General features: G+C 44.6%; 1 protein-coding gene across 1 annotated transcript in view; it reads left to right on the top strand.

Annotated features, from left to right (window-relative positions):
- Positions 1 to 1,022: 1,022 nt before the first annotated feature.
- The window catches only part of KL (klotho), a gene marked incomplete at both ends in the record, with an annotated part of 51,106 nt that continues 35,829 nt past the window's right edge, over positions 1,023 to 16,299 (top strand). Inside the window, one exon of the mRNA XM_079721974.1 lies at positions 1,023 to 1,841. Within this exon, the coding sequence (XP_079578100.1) occupies positions 1,023 to 1,841 (819 nt within the window). The remainder of the gene's footprint in view (positions 1,842 to 16,299) is intronic.

The following is a 16,299-nucleotide window of genomic DNA, read 5'->3' as shown; positions in this document are numbered from 1 at the left end:
TCCCACTCCAGCCCAGCTGCGTGCAAGGTTTGCACAGATAAATTACTTGCCAAGCCAGAGCTGAAAGCTAAAACATGTGATTATTCAAAAAACAGATGCAAAGGATAGAGGTTAATGACAGCTAGTCAAAGTACAAACCTTGGTGTTTCTCTCTCTCTCTTTTGGAAGAACAATCACAACTGTCATTTGACGTTCACCAAGTAATTCTGCACTATTGAATTAAAGAACAAGTACTGGTTTTGAAATGGTTAAAAGATAACAGTGAGAGGGAGAGGAAAGCAAAGTTTCAGCGCATCCCATTCATCTCCTTTGTCTTCCTCGAAGGCGTCCTGGACTGGGGCCTGCGGGACCCGCCATTCAGGTTGCGCACGTCCGGGGGGCTCTTCACGGGAGCATCTTCCTTAAACACTTCAAGGGGAAGTCCCTCTCTCCCAACATTCCAAGTTCCGACCTAGCTCTCACCACCCTGCCCCCCCAGTACAATTTCGGCCAATTCCTAATCGGCTCTAGTAATGTCAGTTACTCTTCTCGGCCTCCGAGTGGGAGAGAAGAGAAAGCAGGTGCTTCCCGGCGGGCGGACCCCGCGAGGGCATGCAAAGTTCCCGCGCCGAACTCAGGAAAGTTGGGTGGCCGCCTTCCTTCCTCCACGCGCCCCGGCTCTGCGGCTTCTTCCAGGAGCGCGCGCGGATGCCGAATAGAAGGCGGCGCGCAGGGCACTCATGTCTCAGAAACATACCCAGCTGCCCCTGGGAGCAGAGAACAGGTGCATTTTCTCCGACGTCCGGGAGTGGCGCCCGTTGCACCTTGCCCGCGGTCGCGGCCCTCGCGCGGACTCCCGCTCGCCCTTTGCGCCCCCGCCCCCCCCCCCAATTCGGGGCGGGGAGAGGCGCGGGGCCACGGGTAATTATTGCCGGCGTGGCCCGCCGGAGAAGCGGGGGTGGGCGCGCCGGCGGGGGGCGGGCGGCGCGGCGCTGGCATAAAGGGGCGCGGCGCGGCGTCCCGGCGTCCGGCTCCCGCGCAGCATGCCCGCCCACGCCTCACCGCGCCGCCCGCGTCTGCGGACGCCACCGCTGCTGTTGCTGCTGCTGCTGGCCCTGGGCGGCCGCCGCCTGCGCGCCGAACCCGGCGACGGCGCGCAGACCTGGGCCCGCTTCGCGCGCCCTCCGGCCCTGGATGCCGCGGGGCTCTTCCACGACACCTTCCCCGACGGCTTCCACTGGGCCGTGGGCAGCGCCGCCTACCAGACGGAGGGCGGCTGGCGGCAGCACGGCAAGGGTGCGTCCATCTGGGACACGTTCACCCACCGCCCTCCTGCGCCTCCAGGCGACGACGCCCCAGTAGCTGGGCTGCCGTCGGGCGCCCCGTCGCTGTCCCCGCCCGCCACCGGGGACGTGGCCAGCGACGGCTACAACAATGTTTTCCGCGACACGGAGGGGCTGCGCGAGCTCGGGGTCACCCACTACCGCTTCTCCATCTCGTGGGCGCGGGTGTTCCCCAATGGCAGCGCCGGTGCCCCCAACCGGGAGGGGCTGCGCTACTACCGGCGTCTGCTGGAGCGGCTGAGGGAGCTGGGCGTGCAGCCCGTGGTCACCCTGTACCACTGGGACCTGCCCCAGCGCCTGCAGGACGCCTATGGCGGCTGGGCCAACCGCGCCCTAGCGGACCACTTCAGGGATTACGCCGAGCTCTGCTTCCGCCACTTCGGCGGCCAGGTCAAGTACTGGATCACCATCGACAACCCCTACGTGGTGGCCTGGCACGGCTACGCCACCGGGCGCCTGGCCCCCGGCGTCCAGGGCAGCCCGCGGCTCGGGTACCTGGTGGCGCACAACCTCCTTCTGGTGAGTTCGAGGGTCCAGGCGGAGGGCCACGCTGGGGAGAGGGCCACTGGAGACGTGAACCTCCGGGTAGATGAGGCTCCATTTGAGCACATCTGTGAGGTTACGTGGGATTCACATCCGGGGAGGAGGCGGGGGGCGGGGGGGTGGGACGGGGGGCGCTGAGAATCTTGGACTTCCTTGGAAAGCGAGGAGTTGGGAATGGGAGGGAAGCCCCCGCCGTGGGAGCGCCTGTGATTGCCCTTCTGGGCCCGTCGTCAAAAAGAAATTGGAATCAGTTTCTCCTGTGAGAAAAGGGAGCTCCTTTCTCTGAGGGTAGAGGAATTCCTAGAGGTAAGATAGGGAGGAGAACGAGCAGCCACGGGGAGCGTGAGAAAAGAAACAAGTTTGTTCGGAAGCCACGCAGATAGCGTTACTCTCTACTAGAACTTGTGGAGATGTCATGAGTTCAGTGTTAATCCCAAAAGATCTGTCTTGCTTGTAGCACAAGTTCACGCTGCAGCAAATTTGAAGGTATTAAAATCGCATCTACTGCAGAGCAGAGTTCCAACTGTCTTTGGATGTTCTTTCTGTGGCAGGATTGAACACTACATCCACCAGCCTTACTTAATCAGCAGGGGTAGGATGACCCCTCATAAAATCTTAAACAAAGCTAGCCATAAAATACAGAAACCACTACAGGGTGATACAGATTGGGTCCTACAACAACTGTATTTGCACGATGCTGTCTCCAATAGAAAGGATTCCTCAGGGATGAGATTATTAGCCTGACACAATTGATTTTAACACCCTTGTTCAAAAGGCTTAATAAATTTTGACAGCAGGAAGAATGAATGTGCCATGATAAAGTTGTCCCCCAAATAATTCTTTCTCCTCCTTTACTTAGTGTTGAAGGTTAGGTCTCATCGATTTGAGGGTTCATTTATAATCTCAGTTATTGGTACACTTTGTACAGAATTTTGTATCATGATAGAATATTTTATGGATATGTGCAAACATTTTAATAAAACTGTTTAAATGTATAACTTTTGGCACCACATTTTGGTGACTTGTGGGCCTACTGGAAGACCTATTTTTCTTTAAACATCTTTATTGGAGTAGAATTGCTTTACAGTGGTGTGTTAGTTGCTACTGTATAACAAAGTGAATCAGTTATACGTATACATATATCCCCATATCCCCTCCCTCTTGCGTCTCCCTCCCACCCTCCCTATCCCACCCCTCTAGGTGGTCACAAAGCACCGAGCTGATCTCCCTGTGCTATGCGGCTGCTTCCCACTAGCTAGCTATTACACATTTGGTAGTGTATACATGTCCATGCCACTCTCTCACTTCGTCCCAGCTTACCCTTCCCCCTCCCCGTGTCCTCAAGTCCATTTCTACGTCTGTGTCTTTATTCCTGTCCTGCCCCTAGGTTCTTCAGAACCTTTTTTTTTTTAAGATGGAAGACCTATTTTTAAATTTAGAATTAAACTACATATTTTGAACAAAGTTAAGATGAAGATCACTTCTACACACTTTAATTGAAGCCATAGATAATTAAGGCAGAACAGTATTGGATTATTGAGTTGACTTACTGCTGGAGCTCCTGGTAATATAATAATGGCTAATTAGATTGTATGTCAGCTCCACAAAATCTGTTGGGTACCACAGGTCATAAAAGAATGTTGGCTTTGTTTCACAAAAAAAAATTGTGATTTTAGTGATTCCATATTGATACATATTTTTCATTAAGATACTTTGGAGCAGTGGTAATAAACTTTTTCAGTCTGTCAATCCTTTTAAGGAATCAGAAGACCCTAAATAGCACCTGTTCATGATTGGTGATAGAAAAACTATGGGAAAAACTGGCCCCTCTTTTAAAGAAAACAAGCAGATTTCAGTTCGTACCAGAAACAAGAGATACGTGGACCACCTGAAGGATCTAATAGACCATTCCTGCAAAATTACTACTTTAGATTTAAATCACATGAGTTCTATTTTCAGAATGCATGTAATAAACTCTGTAAATACAGAAGTTATCAATTGTCATAGCCACTTACATGATCATTTCATACATAAGATAAGGAACTGGGGCTGTAGGAGCTTTCTGGTACTCTGATATTTTATTTTATTTTGATTCTAAGCTACTGATCTTTTTTTTATTGGAGTACAGTTGCTTTACAATATTGTGTTAGTTTATACTATACAGCAAAGTGAATCAGCTATACGTATACATATATCCCCTCTTTTTTGGATTTCCTTCTCATTTAGGTCACTTCAGAGCACTGAGTAGAGTTCCCTGTGTTATATATACTGTAGGTTCTCTTTAGTTATCTATTTTATACATAGTATCAATAGTGTATATATGTCAATCCCGATCTCCCAACTCATCCTACCACCACCCCCTCCCCCTTGGTATCCATACGTTTGTTCTCTATGTCTGTGTCTCTATTTCTGCTTTGTAAATAAGATCTATACCATTTTTTTCAAATTCCACATATATTACTCTGGTATTCTAAATAGTCAACATGCTTTTGGTTCTTGTGCCCACTCTTGGCCGTTTGATTAACTTCCCAGTTATATTTTTGTATCCTTACACAAAAACTTGCCAAACACTAACCATCCTTCCCAGAAATGCAGTGGACTTTGTGTTCATAAGAAATTAGTAACAGGGGGACAGTTGGTTTTGCTGATGCTACAAACATAATTATAGTTGCTGTAAAATATTAATTTTGCTTTCAAATTTCTTTGGTTTGGAATTTAGTCAGTCTTGTATCTTATGAAGAAATAGGTTGTCATGATCAAAAATGGTATCTTTCATTATTTCATATGAGATACTTTCATTCTGATTTCAATACTCTTTCTTGGCATGTGTGTTGGGGGGAGGCGGGAGGGAAGTTTTGATCTTATTTGAAAAGGTAAATCATATTCCCCAGATTTTGGTAATGGAACATTTTGGTAATAGAACATTTCAGCTAGGGCTTAGATATTACTGGCAGGGGTCACTGGGCCCGTAGCTTATTCATTTGCGTTTGGGGATATGATGCTTGTGAAGGATAAATCTGGCCAGCACCTCTCCCCTGCCCCATTCTCTGCTGCCACTAATTTACAGGTGGACTAAGGAGACCCCCCGGGGAGACTGGAAATCTGAACACTGCCCCCGCTACCCCGGAGGACAGGAGGCAGGCCAGACAAACTGCAGGATGAATAATGAGGTGGGGCGGCTTTGCTCAGAATGGAGTCTTCGTGGTTTTTTGCAGGTTTCTGGTACTGAGGTAAACCTTAATAAAAATAGCCTCTGTGTGTGTGTGTATGTGAGAGAGAGACAGAGACAAGAGACAGACTGACAGCCAGAACTGAAAGGAGGATTTCCCTGCAGAGCCCTAGGAATCCAGACTGCTTTGCTCAGGAGTATAACCAGGAAGAAGACACACCTCCTCTCTGACTTGAAGAGGGGCTGCTCTGCCTTCATAGCTCTTGAAAGATGGAACTAGTGTTAAGGCCTGTAGTTGGGAGTCCAGCTCCAGTGGTGCCTCTGAGTTTTTGTTCTGCCTGTGGGTTTCTGAGAGGACCAGGACCGAGTTGAAGATAAACATGGGCCTCCCAGGGAGTCTTGCAAATGTCTTAAAGGGAACCTGTGGGAAAAGACAACTTGTTTCACTTAAGGAGGTGGGGCTGGGAGATATTACTTTGGGCATTTCCTGTAGTGCAGACCTGACTGGTATTGAACATCAGTGCTCCTGTCTCAGCTGATCTGTCCACAGCATCTGTCCAGCCACTATTCTCTTTCTTGCTACACTTCCTCAGCTTGGCTTCCAGAACCCAACTGTCTCTCCCTTCTCCTCTCAGCTCACTGGCGATTCGTTGCCAGTTCCCTTTGCTTATTCCTCTTCATCCTGCCTCTAAATACTGGAGTGCCTTGTGCTCCCTCCTGGGACCTCTTCTTAGAGTCGCTCCAAGTGAACCCTTTGAATACTCTATGTCCTGATGACTCCAGATTTTGAGTCTCCAGCCAGAACTTCTGCTCTGAGCTCCAGACTTGGAGTGCCTTCTACACTTTGATGTCAAATAGGCATGTCACATTTAACATCCAAAAACAAATTCCTGTTTTCCCCATCTCCATTATGGCAGCTTTGCTCTTTCAGTTGGTTGGGCCCCAAACCTTAACTTCTTCCTTTCTCTTACATCTTATATTCAATCCATCAGCCAATCCTATAGCTCTACCTACCTTCAAAATGTATACAGAATCCAACCACTTCTCCTTTTATCTATAGCTACAGGTCCAAGCCCCTATCAGATTCTGCCTGCATCAATAGCCTCCTAGCTGATGTCCTTGCTTCTGCACTTGCCCCTTGCAGTTTGCCATGATGGATATTCTCAAGGATATCGTTATGTATGAACAAGATAAAGTCCCTCATTTATTAAAATCCCACTTCTTCGAGAGCCAGCTCACATGCTCCCTTTGGCTCCACACTCGAATGCCATCTCTTCCTCCTATGGAATCCCACAATGCTTCACTCTGATGCCTCCTACCATACTTATCCTTTTATTTAATCATTTGCTTCCTTTCACTAGCCAGGTAATTCCTTAAGTGAGGAAACCAGGTTCACTTCATCTATCCTAAAATGCCATCTTGCCCTTGGTAGGTGCTCAGTAAGTGGCTTCTGGCTGTTTAACAGCCTGACTCTGCCTTCATAAACTGATGCTCCTAGGATCTGCTCTCTTTGTCAGTCTTTTTAGCCACTTTCTTATGGGGCGGGGGTACTAAATTCTAATCAGATAGTAAGATCAGTAAATATAATGGGGCAGAATCTGACATTTTTCAGTAAAAATATAAGGTTCATCATTACCTTTATGACTCCATTGTAAAAATTTCCAAACAACTGAAAACTATCTACAGTCACTATGCAACATTATTAAAAAGTTTTCAGAATGGGAGGTGGGGAAATTCTCCTGGTTGGCTTTAGGAGCATTTATTGGAAGTGGCTTTGTTACCTGGTTGAATTTTCATTCCCCAAGTAATAGTGGAGGCAATTTATCTACTAGATACATGTTTAAATTATACATGCTATGTACTTTTGTGAAGCACTTTACCAATTTTCCTCTCATTAAAATGTTTTTGGTACATTGCTGGAATAATCAACTGGGTTGAACGTTAATGTATTTTATAGACTACTGAATTCAATGGTGTGTTTAATCAGAAACGGTTAGAATATCTCCTGAAGAGCTTGACTCACTCTTCTTTGAATATCTGATTGAACACAGTGTTTTTTGAAGGTCACAGTCAAGTCCAGGAAGAAAATTTACAAATAGGAAAAGAACTAAGAAAATAATTTCAAAATCATAACAATGTTTTACAATGTCAGTTATTTCGAGTTGAAGAAAAGAGGGAAATACAGACTACTAAGCATTCAAATAATGCCAGTATACATTTCTTAAGTGCAAAATGAATGAATGCACAACTGTGTTACCTGAATGTGTAGTCAGTCATGAATTTGGCACATAGAAGTCTTCTGAGTTATCTTAATTTTTCAAACAATATGATTGCTCCAAGCCAGAATTTTAAAATTAATTTGTACAAAAAGTGCTTTTCTTTCAACAAATGTTATCTTTTTAAGGCATAAAGGAAATTTTAGGTGTAGGAAGAGAATAAAGTACAAAATAAAATTGGGAGGACAAGAAATAGAGTGGGTAAGTAAGAATACATACTGTTACTGAATCCTTCAAGATCCACATCTTCTCAGGAAACTGCAAAGTGATACTTGTAATCTATACTTAAACAGAGCATATAAAAGGTAGATTTTGCTTATCTTGGTAGATTCTGGGTACAAAGATAATCTAAAGGATCAGTATAGCTCTTCTCCCTGCTACCTTGGGATAAACTCCTATTTATCCTTCAAAGACTTGACTCAAACACTCCCATTTTGCAATAACAGGCGGAGAGGATCATTTACTCATTTGCGACTCCTTGAGGTCAGAGACTGCATATCATATTTCTTTTTAAATTTTTAGTGCTTATCTCAGTCCTTGGAGCAGAGGAAATATTCGATACAATTTTTAATGAATGAATAAATATAGATGTAAAATAATTTTACTTCAATATGTCATTTTTTTCTTTCTTCTAAATTGAACACCTACAGTCTGCTTTCTCACCCAGTATCTGGGAAGGAGTTTTAAAAAGTGAAGAAGAACAGGGGAAAAAATTTCTGCCCAGATGGGTATGTAACCTTTGCACATTTCCAAGGCAAATAATATCCCCATTTCATCCCGTGGACAAGGGAGGAGGGGAACAGGGGAAGGGGGAGAACGTGACCTTGTGAGTGCCTGACCTGGAGGCTGCATCAACTCTTCCACTCACCTCCCATTGGCAGGACTCAGTCACGTGGTGTAAGGAGCGTGGGAATTACTGCAGCTGCATAGCCGTGTGCTCAGCGAATCAGGTGGGAACATGTCATTAAGGACAAGCATTCATCTCTCCGACACTGTCCACCTCTCAAATATATTTTGAGAATTAAAACAAAATCATGTATGTCGACATGTTCTGAAAAAAGGAAAGAGCTCTACAAAGGTGAGGTATGAATTTTTATTGTCAATAATAATAAAAGCAAGAGTGCTTGAGAAGTGATCCTCTTGAGCTGTTTAGGTAAAAGGAATTAGACGAATGCTTTAGAAATTGTTGCCTCACTTAACTTCTTCATTCAGTGGGATAGAGTCTTTGCAGTTATTTCAACAGCATTTGACTAAAGATTTTCAAATCAATTTTGAGATAATTTATTTTACATAAAACATATTACGAAGTACCTTTTCTTGATGTTTAAAGGAAATATACTAAAATTTATGACTGATATAATTTGATGTATTGACTAAAGATAAATATTTAGTGAACTTGCATGGCCCCAGTCCTAATAGATTTTTTTTATTAATAACATTATTGTTTGAAATATGGATGTCAGAACATCATCCCTGAACCAGTATCATTTATAGTTTGATAAAATACTCAAAATAAACTGAAACCAGTACTGTACATTAAGTTTAAATATAATGGTGAGAAGATATTATTTCCATGTCTATAAGTGCACTACTATTTGATAATTAGAATGTTAGAATTAGAAGGCACCAGGGAAACCCCAGGTCAGATTTCTTCTCAGGACCAACTTCTTGCAGTGGTCCTGGGGTTCTCTAGCTTCTGCTCGACTATTTGCAGCAAGAGGAACCCAGCTCCTCTCAAGTTGCCCACTCGACTTTATCTTTTATATTGATTGGAAACCTGCCTCTGTATGGGACTCACCCTCGGTTGTCTCTGCCTCCCTAAATCTCAAAGGATAAAACAAATTGCTTTTTGACGAGACAGCTTTTCAAATACCTGAAAAGGCCACTGTGTTCTTCCTAAGTATTTTCTACTTTATTCACACTCATGGCTGCTCCTCCGAGAAGAATTATAAGGAGCTGGCATTTAGTCAGGGCTCCTTCTTGGGAGACTGCAATGGGGCAGACAGGAGTGTGGTTGAATTCTGAGAAAGCAAGTGTGACTGTTGAGAGGCCTCTTTATCTTCTGACACTTGAGGAAAAGGTGGGGAGGGAGAGGGAAGAGTTGACCTTTTGTCTCCCCAAGGGGTGGGTCTTTGAGAAACAGAGCAGAACAGGGATGTCTGTGGAAGCTGCCTGTGTCCATCACCCTTACCAAGGGGCTGCGGACGGTGGAGATGACTGAGGACACCCAAAGCAGGAAGGGCGTTCTGGGCTCCGCGTTCTGGGAACCAGCTGTGCAGCCGGGGCCAGGTGCAGCAATGTGCAGTTCACGCCATAGGATCAGTGCGTGGAGGGGCCGAAGCTCAGGTGGGAGAGGAGGGGAAGGACACAGAGCAGGAGAAGTGAGCCCAGCCTCTTTGAAGGCTTCTCTTAAGATTTGATGTGCAGACCAAATTTCAGCGGCCCCAGATGTTCAGGGCACATTTCTTATTCTGGACACCGAATCCTGTCCCTGCCGTCCAAGACTGCATTCGCGGCTTTGGCTGTTACCTCCCTGCGGACTCGGATTAGTTTGCGATCAGCTAAAACCTCTCAGGCTTTAAAATTTTTCCCCATGTGAATTGCTGTTAAGCCAGACTTCCCGACATCTCCTTTTGTCACTTTTTTTTTTTTTCAACCAAGAGGCAGGGAGATGCCTCCTCATTCTTTTTTTTTTTTTTTTTTTTTTATGGCTGTGTTGGGTCTTCGTTTCTGTGCGAGGGCTTTCTCTAGTTGTGGCAAGCGGGGGCCACTCTTCATCGCGGTGCGCAGGCTTCTCACTATCATGGCCTCTCCCGTTGCGGAGCACAGGCTCCAGACGCGCAGGCTCAGTAGTTGTGGCTCGCGGGCCTAGTTGCTCCGCGGCATGTGGGATCTTCCCAGACCAGGGCTCGAACCCGTGTCCCCTGCATCGGCAGGTGGACTGTCAACCACTGCGCCACCAGGGAAGCCCTTGTCACTTATTTTTGAACTTTTAATCGTATTAAATTTCATCCTCAATGTGTAAAGGTGAGAGGAGGATTACCACAGATGGCGGATGCTTCTTAAAAATTGGAAATAACCTAATATACTAGGGTGATCTGTTAAAGGAATAGCAGTGCACAGATATAGTGGAATAAATAGTATTCGGCCATTAAAAAGTTACTGTATGGTGATTAAAAAGTTGCACATGGTATGTTATTAAGAGAAAAATGCCATATGATATATTATGCTTCTTACATATCTCTGTTGTGTGGATAAGTGTGAATAAGTAGAGAGCACTCTGTAGCTCTTTAGCTGTGCTGAGCTCTCTTCAGCCACTGCCCTTTCCCCCAGCTGCTTTCCTGACATGCCCAAGCTTAGATTTGATATCCCTGCTTTCTGCTTCCATAAAATCCTGTACTGCCCTTCTAATAATACTTCACACATTTTATTGAAATTATTTGTTTGTCTTTCCCCAAAGACCTCAGCTTTGAGATGCTAGGAGTCATGTTTATCTTGCTTTCCATTTATATCCAGAGCATGAATGGAAGAGTGCACTGGCTCCCCCCGCCCCCTCCCCCCCAAATGTGAAAGGGAAAAAGAAAAATGTTAACAGTGGGTTATTTCTGGATAGTGCGATTATGGGTAATTTTTTCTTTCTGATTATCTGGATTTTCTAATTGTTCTATAAGCAAAATGTAATACTTTTGTGATGGAGAAATCGTAAGTGGTGTTTCTGGGAAAAATGGCTGAGTGAATTTACCCATCTAATTTATTTTCCCTCTTGAAACCCCATTAAACTTTAGTAAAGAAACAGTTAAAGCAAAGAAGCGGGGGACGGCAAGGTGAGGGAAGGAGCAAAGGAGGGAAGGGTGAGGGAGAAAGACCCACAGTGATGGAGAGAGCAGAATAGTAACAAAAATTTGGAAGCTGAGAAGCAGGTGGGAGAGTATTCCTGACTCAGCGGATCTGAGCAAGCTGACTGCTGAATTGGCTGTGGGAGAAGCCAAGAACCAATCCTACGATTGCAGAATCTTCCAGAGGCTCAGAGTAGCAAGAGCAGTTACTCTGGAACTGGAGGTGAAGGGAGTGGGTGCTTAAAATGAGAAGAATTGGTTGAAAGCTGTGTAAGAAACAACTAGATTTCTGGGTCTCTTCCCCCAATCCCGCCTGTTGGGCATATGCTGCTTCTACACTCAAGGAGAAAACTCGAAGTGAACTTTCTGGAGAGTATAAAATGGAAAGTGTCTGGACTGAGGGACATCAGGCACAACTGAGGGCATGAGCACCACACTGAAAATAAGGACTAAGTGAACATATGCGACAAGTTTGAGACACCCACCCCTTCCCCAGACCCCTCCTCCACCCCGCCCCCAGCTCTCCTCGCCCACCAGGCTCTTGGAATGTTGGCTGTGTGACTTCTACTCTCCAGGGAGGGACTGGAAGTGTCTTCTCCAGGGAGTCTGATGAGCTCATGCGGAAAGACCTAAGATGCTGATCCTAAAGGTTCCACAACAGATGGCAGAGACAGATCACTCCATAGTGAAGCTCAAAATCAACACGCCCCACCCACATGCTCAGGCCTTCCAGTCAGGGTTTTTGTTTCCCGTTCTTAAACATGAGTACACAATCAAGAATCAACAGGATCCGAGGAAAGCCTCTAACTTGAAAGATTGAGACCCACCTAAATAAAGAGGGGGAAAAAAAGCAACTTTCTGGGGCAAAAACTTGGAGGAAACTGAGAATATATAAGGAGGAAAAAAAGAAAAAAGAAAAAAAGACTCAGTCAAAAGATATTACAAACTTCTAGTTATAAAATAAGTCATGGGATGTAATGTACAGCATGGTGATTATAGTTAATGCTGTATTGTGTGTTTGAAATTTGCTAAGGGAGTAGATCTTAAAAGTTCTCCTCATGGGCTTCCCTGGTGGCGCAGTGGTTGAGAGTCCGCCTGCCGATGCAGGGGACACGGGTTCGTGCCCTGGTCCGGGAGGATCCCACATGCCGCGGAGCGGCTGGGCCCGTGAGCCATGGCCGCTGAGCCTGCGCGTCCGGAGCCTGTGCTCCACAACGGGAGAGGCCACAACAGTGAGAGGCCCGCGTACCGCAAAAAAAAAAAAAAAAAAAGTTCTCCTCACAAGAAAAAAAAATTGTAACGTGTGTGGTGATGAATGTTAACTAGACTTATGGTGGTGATCATTCCATAATATATACAGATATTAAATTATTATGTTGTATACCTGAAACTAATATGATGTTATATGTCAATTATATCTCAATAAAGAAAAATAAATTTTAAGAAACTCAGTAAATTCTTAAAGAGTTAGGAGAATATGTTGCATCTAGAAAATAAGAATAGGATAATACAATAAAATAGGTGGGGGAAAGACCAGTTGGAAATTGTTGGAAATTAAATACGTTATAGCAGAAATGAAAAATTTAATAGAAGGACTGGAAAATAAAGGTGATGACATCTCTCTAAGAACAGGGTAAGAAAGAAAGCCAAGAGATGGACAATAGTGGGGAAAAAAAAAAGTAAGAAAATTGGTGGACCAGCCAGAGATCCAGCATTCAAATAATAGGAGTTCCAGAAAGGGAGGGGTGCAGTAGAGTGTTAGGCCTGGAGCCCCCACTGAACGGTGCTTCTCAGTATTCATGACCTGTGTACTTGCCTCCCACATAGACTATGAGCTAGAACAGCGTTCCCCAACCTTTTTGGCACCAGGGACCAGTTTTGTGGAAGACAATTTTTCCATGGACTGGGAGGCAGGGTGTGGGGGGAATGGTTCAGGTGGTAATGCGAGCGATGGGGAGTGGCAGATGAAGCTTCGCTCACTTGCCTGCCGCTCACCACCTGCCATGCGGCCTGGTTCCTAACAGGCGGCGGACCGGTAGCGGTCTGTGGCTTGGAAGTTTGGGACCCATGGGCTAGAACACGTGACTTGTTTGTTCAATGGGGCAGTAGCAAGTGCGGTGCAAGCAAAAGCTTGATAACTACATTCACACTGGAACTTTTCTTTCTGGGTCACTCCCTCCTGAAAGTACAGGAGATGAGGGCCTCTCTATAGGCTACCAGTGAGACCCTCTGGCTCACATATCTCTCTATAGGGACCCAATACCATATAGCAGGAACCAGTCAGTTCCCTTCTCCTTGTGGACACTGGAGTGCCTGAATTATTGCGTCTGTAGTAGCATTCCCCTCTACCAGGACATTTTCCCAGGTTACTACCGGTGAGATATTTAGCAATCAGGGCACCATCTTGTGCCAGGGGACTATCCGCCCCCTAAATATCACCCAGAATGGCATTCTCTTTGCCTTCCAGGAAGTGAAGTCTCACTTGTGTTTGGTCTTCTGAGAAGCTAATGTCAAGACAGCATTAGATGTGCAGGACATTTATTGAGGGGAAACAACTGTGAAGTATAAAGGGGATGGAGCTGGAGAAGGCAGATGCGCCTTTAGACCATGATGCATGTCTGACACCTGTGAAAGAGAGTGGGCAGGAAGGCGGATGGGATAGGAAGAGTCTCAGATGTCAGTACAGGTCTAAGAAAGATCCAGCCGGGCCAGCGAGGAGTTCTTGAGCCAACATTTCCATTGGACAGGGCCATGGCTTGTAGGAATGGGTCTGCCTTAGTACCCTTGCTATATTCAGTCATAAGGGAGTATCCCACGAGAAGCATGGCCTCAGGGCCAATGTAGTGAAGGACCAAAGGGGAAGCGACTGGTGCAAATAGTCAATTATGCTCCTCACAGCAGGAGGACTGAGTGGCACATTTTCCTGGCTACCACAAAGACCAGTGAGTTACACCATTCAGAAGAAAGGAACAAAAATTTTTTCCAACCAGAATTTATGTATCTACACTATTAGTCATTCATGAGGGTAGAATAATGAGATTTCAAGACATTCAAAGTCTCAAAAAATACGTCTTCCGTGAGTGCTTTATTGGGAAGCTATTGGAAGATACACTCCGTGTAATGTGATACAGACAAGAAGGAAGAAGGCATAGGTTATTCAAAACAGTAGGTCTAACCCAGGAGCATGATGATGAATTGTAGACCCAGGAAATCAACTGTGCAGCAGAGCTAAGAGCAACCGGTCCAGAAGCGGAGAAGATTTCAGAAGTGTGTCTCCAAGAAAATATCGGAGGCTGATGTGACCTTGCAGAAGTTTGTGCTGAGAGGCTATTGGAAAGTGTGGGAAGAATTAGCCACAGGTACAAGGAAAATCGAGGAAGTAAAAAGCAGTGCAATTACTAACTTCAAGGAAAACAAATAAGAAAGGAAACTTAGTCTTAAGTACCACATTAGAATGCCCAGCTGTGAGTAATAGTCCTGTTGGCAGAGTAATGTCAGTACTGAATATTAGTTTTTCAAACCAGAACCTGATGTATAACGAAATTGCCTGTGTGAGGGAGTTAAATCCTCATCTACCATAACAGGAAGTCAGTGGATCATGTCTAAAGCAGGGAAGTGTGGAAACTGTAGATTTCAAGAGACAAAGTCATAAAAGTCAAAGATGGTTACCTCTGGGGAGAAAAGGGGGACAGTGGCAGTGAGGAGTAGGGTGGGAAACTGTGGTTACAGTTTTAAGTTACATAAAAATTAAAAAAAGAAATAATTTTACCATTGCTTTAAAACTTAATTTTGCTAGTTATAGTACATATTTGCAGCATTTCAGCCTGGAGAATTCTTTTTGAATCAAGCTTTGAAGCATTTCCCAATTTTCAAATTAATGCCCTGTGAGTTTTCATTCTTTCAATGATAAAAATGTTGAAAAGAAATAGGGCCGTGAGTAAACCCTGTAGGGTATTGTTGGTCGCCTTCTCCCAAGTTGGCATTTCCCATTAGTTATGTTTCAAACATCTATCAGTGTTTGATTCTTAATAAGAAACCAGTAAATTTTGTTTAATCAATGAACACTCTTAAAATATGGTCCTTCGAGCATTAATTATTCATGTGGCAACAGTACTGTCTTGTGTATGTCCTACTTTTCTTCTTCTTGACCCCAAGAATATTCCAAGAAGATCTGGCAATTGTCAAAATTATTACATAAAGTCTATTGTGTTCCCAGATAAGCTATACAAAACCATAAAAAAATTATTTGGGGGCTAGTTTGGCACTTATTTTATGAATCCATGTTGCCACCTCATTATCTTCTCTTCCTCAGTACTGATGTCTTTTTTTTTTTTTAGTTTAGTTTATTTTAGTTTTTTTTTTTAACATCTTTATTGGAGTATAATTGCTTAAAAATGGTGGTTAGTTTCTGCTTTATAACAAAGTGAATCAGTTATACATATACATATGTTCCCATATCTCTTCCCTCTTGCGTCTCCCTCCCACCCTCCCTATCCCACCCCTCCAGGCGGTCACAAAACACCGAACTGATCTCCCTGTGCTATGTGGCTGCTTCCCACTAGCTATCTACCTTACGTTTGGTAGTGTATATATGTCCATGACTCTCTTTCGCATTGTCACAGCTTACCCTTCCCCCTCCCCATATCTTCAAGTCCATTCCCTAGTAGGTCTGTGTCTTTATTCCTGTCTTACCCCTAGGTTCTTCATGACATTTTTTTTTCTTCTTAAATTCCATATATATATGTTAGCATATGGTATTTGTCTTTCTCTTTCTGACTTACTTCACTCTGTATGACAGACTGTAGGTCTATCCACCTCATTACAAATACTCAATTTCGTTTCTTTTTATGGCTGAGTAATATTCCATTGTATATATGTGCCACATCTTCTTTATCCATTCATCTGATGGTGGACACTTAGGTTGTTTCCATCTCCGGGCTATTGTAAATAGGGCTGCAATGAACATTTTGGTACATGACTCTTTTTGAATTATGGTTTTCTCAGGGTATATGCCCCGGAGTGGGATTGCTGGGTCATATGGTAATTCTATTTGTAGTTTTTTAAGGAACCTCCATACTGTTCTCCATAGTGGCTGTACCAATTCACATTCCCACCAGCAGTGCAAGAGGGTTCCCTTTTCTCCACACCCTCTC

The sequence above is a fragment of the Hyperoodon ampullatus genome, assembly GCF_949752795.1.
Source record: "Hyperoodon ampullatus genome assembly, chromosome: 16".
Classification (NCBI taxonomy): Eukaryota; Metazoa; Chordata; class Mammalia; order Artiodactyla; family Ziphiidae; genus Hyperoodon; species Hyperoodon ampullatus.
This window is presented reverse-complemented; position numbering and strand designations above follow the sequence as displayed.